Raw genomic sequence first — 16,318 nt, forward strand, 5'->3', positions numbered from 1 at the left:
TCACTTAGAAAATGATAGGGTGAAATCTGGAAAGTTTTTGAACTAAGAAAGGATTTGGTGATTATGGTTTGCTATCAGAATAAGGCTTGGATAGGGTTCCAGATAGAGATATTTGATTATTGTCTGCAACTCTTGATTTTTTTTATGTTCACATTTGTGTGCTACTTCATTATGAAAGGGATCATACCAGGTGAACAGTGTGATGTGAGCAGTCTACCTGTTTCAGTGTCATCCAGTGCTACATACCCTGCAGAGAGTGAATTTAACATAGTTTCTGTTACACAGAAAACCAGCATTTTTTATTTTTTGCCATTAAGGATATAACTCATGATTTTATGTAAATCCTAGGACAGGCAAGAAACGTTTGTGACAGAGCTAGTGAAAGTAAAATTCTGGATACCTGTATAAAGTGTAGGTTTGGAGAAGGCTTTAGAAACCCAAGTATATGGTGAGTTATATAAAGTTTCATACAGTCTATCATCTTTGAACTGACTGTTGTATTTTCATAAACACATTCAATCACCGATACTATAAATAAAATGCAAGATTATTTGGTTTAGTGAGAAAGACTAGTGGTCAGGCACTTGATGTCTGTGCTTGATGAAGTATCAGTGCAGATCAGACGCGTTTACTATTGGAAAATGATGGTCAACAGCTTCTGGAAAGTACAGGCTTTAACATTTTCTCTCACATCAGCCTGAGCAGTAGTTACCTTTTTCTATGCTATCTTTCAAATTGGCTGCTGGAAATGCCCAGCATTTTGGTGCATGACAGCAAAATGAGACAAATCACAGCTGTGTTTAAGACAACAAAATTAAAAGTGTAAATTGTCAACTCCTAACAATTGAACGTTTAGGTACCTTTGTGCTTCCAAGCACTAGAAGAGTAGGAATAAAAACAACTACAATTTGAAGCTTCATTTAAACTTTTTATTCCTTATGCCAAAATGAATTATATTCTCTATAATGCAAATTTTCATGGACGTAATACAAAAGGAGTGAGCACTAAGGTTCTTTTTATGAAATGTCTACATGTATTACTTGCCACACAAAAGAGCACTCAGTGACTGTGAGTTGGGAAGAAGGGAGAGGGTACAAAATGTCAAAAGATTCAAAGGAAGAGAAAAAATAGGAGGCTGAAGAAACCAAGCCAATTAATGAAAGCAAAACAAAGAGTATTTTGAGGAAGTCAGGTGTTGCAACTTAGAGCTGTCCCTTGTAGCCAACACATGCAGCTGATAATCCAGCTAGACACAGACCTTGGCAGCATGGTGAGGTCTAATCTTTTTATGGGGATTAACTGTTCTTCAGAATATTCTTCACTGTCTCTGGCATCAGCTTGCTTGCCTTCTGTTAGCATACAAGGTTTTCTGGTTCATCTTTTTTCTTTCTTTTTTTTTTTTTTTTTTCCCCTGCACAAGTTCTAGCCTAAGCCTCTTCAGATCTCTTGGAGACTCATTGTGTCAGATGGGTCAGCAAGATGATGTGCTCTGCTCTGGCACACTCTTATGCTCTGGGTACCAGTCCTGAATGCACTAAAGATTTCTTTGTGCTGGCAGGGCACATGGGGTTACCTTTTGATTCATGTATTCATTGAGTATCAACGAAAATCAAAAAGTAAATGAGATGTCCCTTCATTTTGGACTTGTGTAAGCTTCAAGGGAATCAAAACAAACACTAGCACAGAGGCTGGAAATAATTTAAAAATTATTTACCCTAAAGTACTCTTACACACTAGAGAGATAAAGCCTGTAGAAATTGATTCAGCCTTACTGTCTTTGTTGATTCTAGAGAAAATCATGGCTGGGCTAGTCTCTGAACATGTGTTCCTTGGTTAGATGGACAAACCTAGGCAAAATTCAGCCACGCTACTTCAGGGGCTCCTGATTGTTAAGGCAATAATCTTGTTTCAGGCTATTCCGGTTTGTGCTGCAACCTCAGCCTGAACCTTTGTCAATACCAGTGCTGGTGAATGTGTAACTGCTGCTGTTGATTGCACGCATTTCCCTCTGAATTGTTCTTAGATGCTGAGTTGAAAAATGTGTTTATAATAATCTGTACAAAGGGTATTTAGAAACAGTTAATCAAAAGACACATTTGAAGTTACATGCAAGAGATAAGTTGGGTCAGACTTTACCTTACGTTTTATTCTAAAATCTAAGGTAAAAAAAAGATGGTGAAAGAACTAAAACAAGCGTCAGAAGGTTAACAGCAGCCATAACCACTGGTCAAGATCTTTCTTAAGGAGAGGTCACAAATTGAGTTAGTTTATTCCCAGCACTAAATTTAAGTTCTGTGATGTTATCTCAAGTCTTGCTTATTTAAATATCAACTGTACTGAAGAGCATAACTGATAATAGTGGAATTTTACAGGTTCTTCAGGGACAAGTGTCTAACCACCAAATTGCTGTAGAAAAACTGAAAAAAGCTGCTGAAGTGTTATTGGACACAAGGGGAGAGTTGACACCAGACAAAGATGAGATTCAGAAAACACTGGGTAAAATATTTGCTTTTCTTAATACATCTTTTTTATCACTTGTGTCTGCATGCAGGTTCTGGGAGAGAAATATTACAGAGCTTCCACATTCTTATGTCATTGTTCAAGTCCATGTTTTGTTGAGTCAAAAGTCATTACAGCACAGTACTTTAATTGTTGGTCTCTCTCCTACATGGATCCATATGCTTTTCACTGCCATTTAATTTTTTTCTTTTTTTTTACAGAAATAGGGATTGCTGAGCAGAGGTAGTGATTTGCTGAGGATCATAAATTCTCCAGAGAAATATGACTCCAAAGAACCTGTTTACAAGCAGTTATTTGAAGTTTGCTTAGCTTAGCTTAGGAATTACCTCCTTCTAACTTTAAGAAACAGTCTATGAAGGGATTGACTTGGGTGGGCAGCCTGATGCCCACCCACCTTCTCTCTCCCTCCCCTTGCTCAAATGGATGGGGGTAAAAATTGAGATAGAAAAGCCCATGGGTTGAGATAAAGACAGATAAACACTCTTTATTGTCTTGGGCAAAATAGACTTGGCTTGGCAAAAATTACCATTCATTTATTTACAAACAAAACAGGTTTGGGAAATGGAAAACAAAGACAAATTACAGCAACACCATCCTCTACCCTACTCTTTTTTCCAAGCTTACCATCACTCCTTCCTTCCCAGCTAGTCCCCCTTCCTCCCTCCCAAAAAGTGCAGTGTGGATGGGAAATGGATGCTTGTGGTCAGTCTGTAATTTCTCTGCTGCTGCTTCCTCCTCACACGTTTCCCCTGCTCTGGTGAGGGACCTCTCCACAGGCTGAAATCTTTCAGGCTGATGTTGCTCCAGTGTGGATGAAAGCTGCGTTTCCTTAAGGCAATATCCACCTCCTCTAGCATGGGTCCTCTACGTGCTGCAATGTGGTTTTCTGCTCCTTTATCCTCCACAGGCTTCAGGGGAATCTCTGCTCCAGCACCTGGAGCATCTCTTCTCCCTCATTCTTCTCTGACCTTCACATCTGCAGGGCTGTTTTCATACTTTCTTTTCCCTCATTTTTCAGTCCCTTACAGTGTTTTTTCTTAAATACATTCTTCCAGTGGCACCACCAGTTTGGCTGAGGAGCTCAGCTGTGTCCTGTGATGAGTCAGCTGGAGTTGGCTGGAACCACCTGTGTATTCCATGGGGCAGAAACTGACCTCCTCTCACATGAGCCAAAAAACCTTATCACTACCAAAATCACTTACACCTAATACTCTTTCCTATCAATTGTGAGAAGTAGCACAGCATGCCATTCACCACTGTCTGAAGTTTGAAGATGCTCTCTGTGTATCACACATCTATCTCTTCATGGAATCCCATAGTAACTTGCAGAACAACAAAATAAAACAACTATGGCTTCACTCTTTGGAGTTGGTGATAAAACTCTATGGGAGGTATATGGGGCTTGTAACTTTCAGAGAGCTATTTTGAAAGTGTTGGATGGCTAATGAAGAACCATCTGACAGAACCTCTCAGATCTTACAATAACATAAGAGACATAATTGTAGAAGAGCTGTCTTAACGATCTGCTGTTTTGTTTCTTGGGAACAGTCAAAAGCTGTCATAGGCTAGAGCTACATGGAAACCAGTTTCTAACACTGGGCACTACAGCTGTATGCTACTTCCTCATTTCCCTTGTCCAGTTTGTTTCTTGGCTCTGTTTGAAGTTGTTGGTCTTTGCTTCCATGTTTTTACTGACTAAAGCTGACTTTTGTTTTCTTCATTCTAACGTAGCAATTTTTGACTCACCTGGCAAGTGCTGGTGAAGTAAGCTAAAAGCTTAGTTTGGCTAGAGGAAAAAATTGAAATATATCTTCTCTTTATCAGATGATATTGTAGAAAGATATGACAATTTATCCAAATCTGTGAATGAAAGGAATGAGAAGCTTCAAGTAACTCTGACACGATCCCTGAGTGTGCAGGATGGTTTGGATGAAATGCTGGATTGGATGGAAGGAGTTGAAAAGAGCCTTAAAGAACAAGATCAAGTGCCTTTGAATTCTGCTGCTATTCAGGACATTATCAGTAAAAGCATTGTAAGTAGCATTCTTTGAAAAACGAAACATTTGTTTGATAATTCAGATTTAAAGACAGAATTAAAATCTTAGGTTGGCACCTTTTGTGGGTTCAAAGTACTTACTAAAGAGGACTGTTGTGTGAAGTGAAACTGCTGATGAGGATTTTTTGTAGCTGAAATAGATTACACTGATAGTCTATCTGTAGTGATTTGTTGCTTTAAATGGTAGACAAATCTCACTCCTTAAAATTTAGTTGCAAGCAATGCAAAGTAGTTCTTGTATGTTTCAGATGCTAGAACAAGACATTGCGGGTCGCCAAAGCAGTATAAACACTATGAATGAAAAAGTGAAGAAGTTCATGGAAACAGCAGATCCATCCACTGCATCCACACTGCAAGCTAAAATGAGTGAACTTGCAGGACGGTTTTCTGAAGCAAGTAACAAGCATAGAGAGAAGCTTGTGAAAATGGAGGAATTGAAGACTAAAGTGGAGTTATTTGAAGGTCTGTCAACAAAACTTCAGTCATTTCTAGATGAGAAAAACCAGGCACTAAGTGAGACGGAGGCACCCAGAAAGGATGTCAGTGAAGTGTCTCAATACGTGCAGGTACTGTGGCATTCAATTTGAATGTGTTGGGCATTCTTAGTCTGACTCATCTGCGTGATTAAATAAGACACAAGGCATGTTTTTTTCCCAGCATTGGCTGGTTTGCTAAAATCAAGAGTTTAATTTTGAACAAGTGATTGTAAAGTCTAATATGAAGAATGTAATTCTATTTTGCAGGAAGCTAGTGTAGAATTGGCACAACACAAGAAGGATCTGGAAGTTTTGAAGCAGCTCCTTGAGGAACTTTCATTCCATGCTCTTCCTGGAGATAAAGCACTGGTATTAGAAAAAGTAAATGCTTTGTCAAAGAAATTCAAAGAGGTAGAGGAGACAATAAAAGAAAAGTAAGTTGAATAATCAAAGTGTTTCCACTTTGGCTGATAACACAGTGTGAACATTGTGATTACTGTTATCCTTTTGTATGCAATCTCAAGATATTGTAGTTGACCAGAGTAAGTAAGTAGTTTTTTATTGGAAGGAAAAGATTCTATTTGAAAATGCCTCTGTAGTTAGTCTGTCTGGCCCAAGAGCTCTAAAAATGGCCGTAAAGATAAGTAATTTTTCAAATTTTGTGACATTCACAGCATTCTTGGCAATTTTAAGAAAACCCTACTTCTCCCCTTCTGTGATAGAACATAAGTTGCTGCTTGTGTACATTGCTTTAGAGTACTATTTGGCATCAGGCTGCAAAGGAAAACTGTAAAAGGAGAAAAAAGAAAAACTGAAAAAAGGAGAAATTGTACGAGATTCCATAGAAGCTACCTTTGCAGTATGACTAGGTTTACACATCCTGCTTATATCCATTAAATTAGCTTTTTGACACCTTGAATTTAGGAATAGTAATACCAGATTAATAATATTTGTGGGTTTAATTATTAGAACGAATACTGTCATTCCTTTGTCTTTAATTGTCTAGAGAAGAGGATGTATCATCTTGTCAGAAACAAATGGATTCTTTTGAGCTCCTTGTAGAATCATTAAAGAAATGGATAAAAGAGACAACAGAACGAATTCCAGCAGCACAGCCCTCTCTGAATACAGAGGAGTTAAAGAAACCTTTGGAAGATACATTGGTAAGCCTTTGTAGAAGTGAAATCTGGCTGGGGGAAATAAGGCATCTGTTACTAATGTTGAAATACAGAATTAAGGTGTAAGCAGTCACAGTAATTGGGACTAGGAGGCTTGCAGTCTGCATTTTCATTCCTATTTGCTTTGCATGTTTCACAGCAGATTCCCAAGCAGCAAAGTTATTCCTTTCTGTACACTAATTTTCTTAAGTCTGAAGTCAGTTTTGTAATGAACAAATCATTGTCTTTCTTAACCAGAATTTAAAAGATGAATGGACATTAAAGGCACCTGAACTGCAGAAAATGAATAGCAGAGGAACTTTGCTGTGTAACTTAATCACTGCTGTGACTTCTCCTGCAAAACTGAGAGCAGTTGCCAAATCAGGTATGCTTTTGTATAATCAGGTAAGCCTAACATTCCAAGGATTTTTAAAACCTTAAAACAGAAATTAATATTGCTTCACTCTTGGATTAGCATTCTGAATATTATGGCTTGTGAGAAAATATTTAGCCATATCTCTTCTGACCATTGTTTCTGGATTTCAACTGTCTAGCTGCTGTAGTAATTCAGCACTCATTCTCATTGTTTTACTCTGCCAAAAGAATGTAAAAGTATGCTGATGTAAAAGTTTGGCATGTCCTAGAGCTGTTGTTTAATTCCCAGATAGTGAATAAAATGACAGTATCGCAGTTGCCTTCACCTCATCCCAGAAAGCTTCTGAGAACGAGAAGCTGACTTATTCTTATTCAGTGTTCAGTGCCTCACATATCCATCAAGTCTGCAAGCAGGAGAAATACAAAGCTTGTTTTGCCAACTCTGATGTACCTACACAGAGATACCTATTTAATGGCCAGAACATTCTGTGACACCAAGCAAACACAGGTTTGCGGAGTCGTGGAGTTTTTGTTAGAAGGGTAATGAGGAGATGGTTTATACAAAAAACAAGCCTAGGTAAACATACTCAGCCTAATGTGATATCATAATTAGTATTAGTGTTTTAGTTGAAACAATAGCACAGAAGGGAATCAACTTTGTATTCTCAGAGTGATTTTCCTGGGCCAAAATGTGTTTTCTGTCTAGACCTTCAGCTAATTTCTACTGATAATCATAATTTAAAGATAGCAAGTTTGTTTCCATGATTTTTTTTTACTCTAGTGCTAAATACTAATTTGTTTTACAGAAACCAGTAATTCTGCCAAGTATCATTCCAGACATAGTTTAAGGACATTGGGTGTTTTAATTGCAATAAGCACGTTTTTTTAGTCAATTCTTGAACTGACTAGGTCTGGAAATAAATTCAAGTGTGTTGACCTTTATTGGTCATCTGCAGATGACTGGGAGTTTGGGGACTGACAGAGGATACCTATTGGGCAAAAGTAGAACACTTATATTTCTTTGTAATAGCTGCCTCTGGTTTTGGTGGGGTTTTTGTTTGTTTGTTTGTTTGTTTGGTTTTTTTTTTTTTTTCCTAACTTCAAATAAAATTCTTTCAAAGAACATTTTCGAATGTTCTATGATCTATTTGGGCTCATTCCTCTGCCTTTTTTCTACTCCTATGCATCCAGATAGAAAAAAATAGTTAAATAGCTATCACATAAGAGCAGCTATAATCCTCCAGATCAGAACATTTGCTCTCTTTAACAAGAGCTGTACTGTGTATCACTTTATCACAGCTATAAATACCATAGTCCAGCTAAAAGAGCGTGAAGTTCTACAGGACTCTGGCCGGAGCCTGTGATTTCTCTTATCTGGTTTGTTTTCTCTTGCCATCCTCCAGCTGCCACTAATGTAGTCCTCACTGTCCAGCTGGTACTGGGGGTTGGATGCATAGCCTTTTCCAGGGCAACCATTAATCTTCCTCTGTTAATTGCTCTTCTGGGAATACATATGTGCAGGAGAGCGGGAAGTGATTCTCCTCACAGTTCTCTGCAGTGTGATCATGTGGCCCTGCTCTTTGGTCTGATTCCATTTACAAAGCCCATTAACTCTGGTTTCAGAAGCTCTGATATTATGGTTTATTAGTGGGCTAGGTGAGTGGCTGCCTCCGAGCAACAGTAAGGACTTCAGGTGTAAGAGTGCCACATTGCAATTCCTATCATGGAGCACATGCTTGAGTCTTGCTTATGACAAGATAGGGAGGGGTTAATCCAGTTGGTTTCGAGAGCTTTCTGTGCGGTTACAATGCACATAAACCATAGAATCTTTTTAAGCTGGAAAAGACCCTTAAGATCACGAGGTCCAAACATTAACTCAGCACTGCCAAGTCCAGTACTACACCATGTCCCCAAGTGGCACACATACATGTTTATAAATACCTCCAGGAATTGTATCTCAGCCACTTCTCTGGTGGGTAAAGGTACCCTAAGTAAGCATTGCCTTTGGTTGTGTCTGCAATAAGCACTCTGGGCCTCTTTGCTGTTTAATGTTTAGTGCTCTCCTCAGTTGCAGCATTTGCCAGCTCGTCCTCTCCCAGACTATACCTGTCACAGCTGGGTAAAACTGTGTTCTCAGTAGGGAACAGGGTCCTTATGGGGAGAGGAAGGAAGTGATGTTAGCAGTCTGGATGTGAGCAGGCCTCATAGCTAGGGCATAAACCTTTGGCCCTGGTCAGTTGTTCAGTACAGAACTGTGAGCAGTAGCACTGCTGATATGTATATAAGTGCACCCTTCTAAGTGCATGCATGTACACCCCACCCACTATGCACATGTTCTGCCTTTGTGATACCACCAGCACTGGCTGGCTGGAGCTTTGTTCTTGATATTGTAATGGATCATGCTGCTTTGAAGAGGAAAGGAACCCCAGGAAATGCTGGGGGTTTGGTGGGAAAAGGCTCAGATAAGCAAGAGACTTCATGTCTTCTGATCCACAGGTGGCACAATTTTAAATGGTGAAGGAGGAGCTCCAGGAACTCAGGATTTCTTGAAAAATAAAGGTCAGTAAAAATTTCAGCATGTGATAAAGGAATGTTGCTTGCCAATTACTGTTAAATATGGAAGTATATTTTAAATGTTGCACATAAATCTGCTTGTTGCAGTCATTATTAGACTGAAATTTCACATCACCATCACATAAGACAACTACATTGACTAGGTCATGATATTATAAGTAATTATAACAATACCCATCTCATTATTTTCTTTGAAGACCAACCAAATCTGGCTTTGTTTTCTAAATCATTATATACTTTTATAAATATATATAAAGGGATGGCTATTTTAATATAAGACATGACTTTTGAGAAATACCTTTCAATGGGGATTGGAACTTCGACATCCACCAGCATTCACAACATACCTGTACACAAAAAATATATATATACAAAGACACTCGTTTTATATACATTTGTATCATTGTGACCAACTCTTTCATAGAAACAAAGGAACTTTTATATAAGGACTTCATAGTAGCTGAACTGTAGCCCAGTATATTCAACTTTTGTTCATGTAATTGTTACTTAAAGTACTAAAAGATCAGTGGGTAGGAAGATTGAAATGTGTCTGTGCACTTGTATGTATTGAAAAAAGGAATTCTCTGAAATAACTTCTTGCAAATAAGAACTTATATTAGCTCATTCAGGTGTAGTGTTGCCACATATAGAGTGGATTGGAAATAATTCTAACATATTCAGTGACTTCTTATTTGGAGGACTATTACCTACTGTAACTCAGAGTACTGTTCAAGACTGTTTCTGTACATTCAGTATTGTTTCAAGGGCTTGTAACTTCTAACACAGTCTTCGTGCACCTCTCTTTACAGAACTGACAACTGTTCAACAAGCTATGTCTGATGTAAATCACAGCTATGAAGATTTGGGAGTTTTATTGAATGAAAAGATTTCAGAACTAGAAAGTATGCTTTCAAAAATGCAAAATATTCAGGAAGAATCGGCCTCAATGATGCACTGGTTGCAAAAAATGGACAAAACTGCATCAGACTGGGAAGCTGCTCCAACAGATAGTGAAGCGGTTAAAGCCCAAGTTGAGCAACATAAGGTACATTGTGCTTTCAAACAAATACTTTTTCTTGTAGTTATTAGGCAGATGCTATGAAATGGCTGATATCTCAGCCTAGCTTAATGTTGCAGGGAGTATTTAAATGATCCTACTAAGCATATTAGTCAGGCTTAGAGCAAATCTGGCAAACTGTGTCAGTGGAGTAAAGGAGCACTGTGTCAGGGAGAATGAGTTTTGCAGGTCAGAATATAATAATTTCGGTGAGCAGTTTGAAAAGGTGAGGCTATACTGATTAGGCAATAAACTTTTTTCATCTTAGTGGTTTAGAGGTCTATAATAGATTACTTGCAATGTCTGAAGAGCTGTATCTGTCCAAAAGCTGTTTCTGCAGCTGCTGGCTCACTGACGCTCCGCAGACCTCCCGGTCTCTGCAGCTGCAGCGGCTTATTCTCTTCCAAGGCAGTGTTTCTCTTCAGCAGCCCTGTCATGCTTGTTAAGTTATATAGCTGCACAACAGCCTCCTTCCCCCTTTATTATTGATATGAGAAAACCACTGAATCAGCAGTAAGCTTCTGTCCTGTTTCAGCATTGGAGACATATGCTTCCCTAGCAATGAAGGACAATATTTACACATGTAAGGTCCATCTGTAAAGGGAAATGTAATGGATAGGGAAAATTCCTTTCTTGCTTGTGATTGTATATAAACAAAGACAGAATTAGATTTAACTGAGTTTCTTTTATATTTGGCGGGTCACCCTTAAAAATTAACCTGACCAGCTACCAATTTCCTCAGAGTTGGATAACATTCAATCCTAAAATTCAGACTAAGTGTGAAAGAAAACAAGCTCCTTTTTCTTAATGGAGAATGTGCAAAGCAATCATGATCATCTAACCCGCAGTGTAGTAATAGAAAAGTATTCACAAACAGTTGGAAAACTGAGTGAGTGCTCAGGCAAGAGTCATCTGATGCATTGGACTTTTTACTAGATGTTCTAAATCAAGTACAGTTTGTTCAGTGTTTATTTTTGTGGGTTTTGGATAATTAAAAAGCAGCTTCATGAGGCAAGCTTTGTTACTTAAGAACATTCATATGCCCTTCCCCAGGCATATAAGAAACACTCACTTCTGTCTGCAAGAACAGCATTAATTAGGATTTGCTAGAGTATCTCAGTCTTCTGTTAGGTTTACAGATAAAACACTGATTCTCTTTAAACTATGGGTTTAGGGGATCTACACTAAATAGTCTGTCTGTGATAGCAGGACTTCTGCTGAGGTAAATGAGGCCACACCATACTTCTGTCTGTCAGAACTAACTGGGTTATTTCTGCTGTGAGCTGTACTTTGCATTAACCAGTTTGCTTTCTGTACATAAATAGATCCCAAGTATATGTGAATATGATGGGACCTAATGAATCTTATTTATCCAAATCTTTCTAGTTGTGTCACTTGTTCAAATCAAGCTTTTAATTACTAATCTAGTTTATATCTGTCAGGTTCTCTCTTCCAAACAAATTGACTAGTAACATATGTCATTATAACTTATTTTGAGATTCACAGCAGAAAAGTAGTATATACAGGCTACATATTTATTTTTTTATCTTCATGTTTGGCACCTCAGTATGATGGACTGCAAACTTTACCATTCTTCTTTAGCCTCTTATTTATTTATTTTATCCCCTATATTTTCAGCTTTTTGAAACTGAATTAAAGCAAAGTGCAAATAAAGTGCAGGAACTAAAGGACAAAGTTACAGAGCTGTTGGAGAAGAACCCTGACTCTCCTGAGGCACCTAAGTGGAGACAGACATTGGATAAAATAGGTACTTCAATAAAGCTATATTATAGCTCTGACTGATTTGGAAGTTATTTTATTATGAGTTTTTCTTTAATTTATTAGCAATAACAAATACTTTTAATACCTTGTTTCCTCTTACCTCTTAAATTCTGTGGAAATAATTCCATTTGCAAGCGTGTAGATCTGAAGTAATTCCAGTGATGTCCATGGGCTATAGCTTGACTCCCTGTTTAAGAAGCTTTATCTTTTTCAAATGGTGTGCAGCTAAAACTTGACTGGCCAGTTACAAGCAACATATATATTCTGTTCTTTTACAAAATATAACAAATTAAGGTGATACTAATTTCATGTAGAGAGTGGTTTGAATTGTTGGTAGTGCTCTTCTGCATGTATTTTCCCCATGAACTAGCATCTTTTGGCATTTTGTAGGTTTGGTGGGTTTTTTGCTGTTTCTAAAACTATAAATTTTGCTAAAATTTTTTTTAAAAGCCAATTTAAAAAAAAGACCATGTTTGGTCAATAGATTTTGAGATATTGCAGTGCGTAATTGTCATGAGCTTTTAAAAATTATTTTTATGTTAGTCATATTTAAACAAATTATAGGTCAATAGCATTGTATGTCAATCTTGTTTCATAGTGATAGGCATTTCCATTGCTACACCAACAGTAATTTAGAAGCTGAGAATTTTTCCAATCTGTCCTGCTTGTAAGTAAAACTGAAAAATTTAAGTGGCAGGTAAAGTCTCCAACAGACCTTTAGTTGTTGAAAGGGGATTAATACAAAATGAGCAGAGGACTGTGCAGCAGCAAAAGGAGTTGTAAGAAACGGATGAAAATCAGGGACAGGGAGAGTTAGCAAAATAAGAGAGCTGACTGAGCAAGCACTGACAGTATCACAGAGGGGAAGGGGGGAGTTACAAGACTAAGACTCAAAAGCTGCTCTGGAAGCCACTTGCCATAGTGGAAAAGACCACAGACTGGTGAAGTGTGAACCCAAACTCACACATTGCTTTTGAAATACCTGTATACAGAAGTACGCTCATTGCCCATCATTAGGTACCTGTTTCAGATGTGTTAGATGAATGGTTTTAAATGACATTTGAAAGAGTTAGGCTTTTTCAGAGGGCTGTTCAGAGCCAGTCTAATTCTGGGGTTCTGATCACCCTTGAGAACTTATGGGGCTTTATTACTGAATACACAGGGAGATTTGTCTATCGAAATCAGGCACCTGAGTTATAACTGAGTAGGACCCTTTGCCTTCTATATCATTTGAGACCAAAGCCTAAATTTGGGTATATTTGATTTAGTAATATTCCAATATAATTTTACTACATACTGAATATTCATTGCTCTAAAAATTCCACATGTGGCTGACTGCCATCCAAGTGTATGTGGGTCTGACTTTTAAAAGGTGTTATTTGCAGAGTCACTGGAGTAATGCATCTGGAGTTAATCAGTGTGAAGCCTTATGAGCGAGCTCTGTTTACGTTTCATATATAGCCTGCTGTCTCACAATCCATCCTCTAGAACATGCATGCAATGTGTTAACATTATCATTGTTAGATTCCAAATGGAAAGAACTCAATCAAATTACATCTGAGAGACAACAAAAACTGGAGGAGTCTTCAAATTACCTGATCCAGTTCCAGACAGCAGAAGCTCAGCTAAAGCACTGGCTTGTAGAAAAGGAGCTAATGGTCAGTGTGCTGGGACCATTATCAATTGATCCTAATATGCTGAATACACAAAAGCAACAGGTTCAGGTGAGTAGTGCCAACACATTATTCGTTTAAGTTTCTTCTGCCTTTTTGCTATCAGCAAAGTACTATTTTGCATCTAGAGCAGAGCATGGTTAGTATAAGCCATTAGATTTTTAATCTTTAGGTATCAGCTGATGTCATACTTCACTACAGTAATTAAAAGAAAAAATTATCATAAGAGTGAAAAGAGATCAGAACAGGTAAAGAAAAATTTTGAGGAGACATTGATCCTCTGAGACATCTTTTCTGTTTTGACCATACTCTAGTTTCTCTGTAGTAAATGAAAATGTCCCTTTAAATTTTATTAATTTGACATTTTACTGTCATTCCTCATGTATAGTCTGTGGTTAGAACTAGCTTTTTGAGATTTTATTCCCTTGACCGTGTCAGTACCTAACAAAAATATGAAGGCAAGTGAAATGCAGTACTGTGGATAGATATGGGGCCAAGAGTTTCAAAGACTGAAGAAAAAGTATGAAGAAAAAGTGGAGTAATTTACTGACAGCAACACAGCAAACTGCAGACAAAAGAAAGTAAATGTGGAATCAGATGAGGTTGCAGAAAGTAGAAAATTTAATTTAATTTAATTTTAATGAACATTTAACATATAAATGTTAATAAACATTTCTATTGCTGCAAATTATTCTAAACTGATGGGAAATTATTTGTTTTGGAAAAAAGTGTAATTAAAGCTTTAATATCAATATTGTTTAAAATGAAGTGTTGAAAACATGACCTATGTGCTAATACTATGTGAAATACTATGACTCAATAGTGGTTTGTAAGTGCTTCAGAAGTCTATACAGATGACATAAGACTATCATGTATTGCTTCACAGTCCTTAAAATCAACCTAATAGACTTAGAGAGGGTTTGGAATGTTCTGTAAAGTATAACCATTACATTTGTCTCTTCTTTTGCAAGCACAGTGACTTACTGCCAAATAAGAAAATACTGAGGACCAGTGGTATTAACTTAAAAGGTCTTACACTACACTTTCATTCATCCTGTGAATTAGCCAAATAGTCTCTGTTCTATAATAAAACATTGTGATATTATGTCAGAATTCATCTTATTTGAAGTTCTTTCTTACGACAAATATCGAAACTCTCTAGGAAAGAAGACACTACTTGAAACTAAACAGCACTTACTTTGCTTGGTGTGGTTACTTAATTACTATAGTATTAACAGAATTCATTGTTTACTTGTATCTCCTGGTTGAATTTCTATTAGATGATGTGTAAATTCACCTAATTTTTTTCTGTTTCTTTGATGTAAATACTTGTAAATAACACATATTATGTAGAAGGCCCATTTATTTCACTGGCTTTTTAAACTTGGATACACTCAATAATAGAGCTTAGCTACAACAAATTCTACCTTTTTTTTTTTTTTTTTTTTTTTTTTTTTTTTTTTTTTTTTTTTTTGTCAGAAGCACTTCTTTTTCTCATGAAGTAAATTCATTTTAAAATTCTCCTTTTTTCCTAGATTCTGCTCAAAGAGTTTGACACCAGAAAGCCACAATATGAGCAGCTAACTATGGCTGGGCAAGGGATTCTGGAGAGACCTGGTGAACATCCACCCTCACATGAAATTGTAAAAGAGCAACTGGCAGCTGTGGCACAAAAGTGGGACAGTCTAACCAGCCAGCTGAAGAAGAGATGTGACCGAATTGACCAAGCCATTGTGAAAAGCACAGAGTATCAAAATTTACTCAGAAGTCTGTCTGATAAGCTAAGTGCCTTGGATAGCAAACTCAGCAGCAGCCTGGCTGTGAGTACACAACCTGATGCTGTGAAACAACAGCTGGAAATTGCTAAAGAAATGAAGGAGGAAATAAAGCAGGAAATGAAGAATATAAGTGCAGCACAAGCTCTTTGTGAAGAGCTGTCGGCACTGGTTGGGGAAGAGTATTTGAAAGCAGAACTTACAAGACAGTTAGACGGCATCTTAAAATCATTTAAGGATATTGAGCAAAAATCAGGTTAGTATTTATTTAAAGAAAAACTGTAACTAAGGCATAAAGTAAGGCAAAAGTTTGTGACAGAGGTGTTGAGTGAACTGAGCCTGAGCCTGCCTCTCTATCCAGTCCAACCCCCCATCAGTTGTACATTAGAATTTAGAAGAATCCCCCTGCCTTGAAAAGACAAGAACAATGCTTGGGATCTCTAGTGAATAGTTTGGGAGAGAACTGGGAGTAAAATAGCAAGGCTGCTTTTGTCATGTCTTCCTTCAGGTGCATCTTCGCTGAATCAGAACTACCAAAAGTAGTTCATTGAGCTACCCAACTTCATAGGGGCAGAGTATAAGCCAAAATGATAATTTCTGTGCAAACACCAGTTAATGGTGTAGTGAAACACCATGGTAATTGTATAAAACTGCCTGTGACAGAAGGGGACTGGTAACCTGCAGCCTTTGAACCTTGTGAACAACAGAACTGAGCAAGTTCTATCATACTGTGCTCTCCCTAGCAGCCTCAGTTTTGGGTTTTTAATTTCCTCTGGTCACAAGGAATTTCAAAGAATCTCCCTAGAGACATGTATTGCCATGGGTTAGGCACTACCAGGTTATACCACTTAATTCTCCCTGTGCTTACACTTC

The 16,318-nt window shown here is 37.6% G+C and overlaps 1 protein-coding gene across 15 annotated transcripts in view; it reads left to right on the forward strand.

The window, feature by feature from the left end:
- DST (dystonin) overlaps positions 1–16,318 on the forward strand; it is a 297,150-nt gene that overhangs the window by 201,882 nt on the left and 78,950 nt on the right. For all 15 annotated transcript variants that reach the window (XM_040059996.2, XM_040059997.2, XM_040059998.2 and 12 more), the window contains 11 exons: positions 2,373–2,496; positions 4,345–4,553; positions 4,825–5,142; positions 5,320–5,486; positions 6,059–6,215; positions 6,468–6,594; positions 9,081–9,143; positions 9,968–10,203; positions 11,854–11,983; positions 13,522–13,721; positions 15,206–15,701. In XM_040059996.2, the coding sequence (XP_039915930.1) occupies positions 2,373–2,496; positions 4,345–4,553; positions 4,825–5,142; positions 5,320–5,486; positions 6,059–6,215; positions 6,468–6,594; positions 9,081–9,143; positions 9,968–10,203; positions 11,854–11,983; positions 13,522–13,721; positions 15,206–15,701 (2,227 nt within the window). The remainder of the gene's footprint in view (positions 1–2,372; positions 2,497–4,344; positions 4,554–4,824; positions 5,143–5,319; positions 5,487–6,058; positions 6,216–6,467; positions 6,595–9,080; positions 9,144–9,967; positions 10,204–11,853; positions 11,984–13,521; positions 13,722–15,205; positions 15,702–16,318) is intronic.

Source organism: Hirundo rustica, chromosome 3, assembly GCF_015227805.2.
Source record: "Hirundo rustica isolate bHirRus1 chromosome 3, bHirRus1.pri.v3, whole genome shotgun sequence".
Classification (NCBI taxonomy): domain Eukaryota; kingdom Metazoa; phylum Chordata; class Aves; order Passeriformes; family Hirundinidae; genus Hirundo; species Hirundo rustica.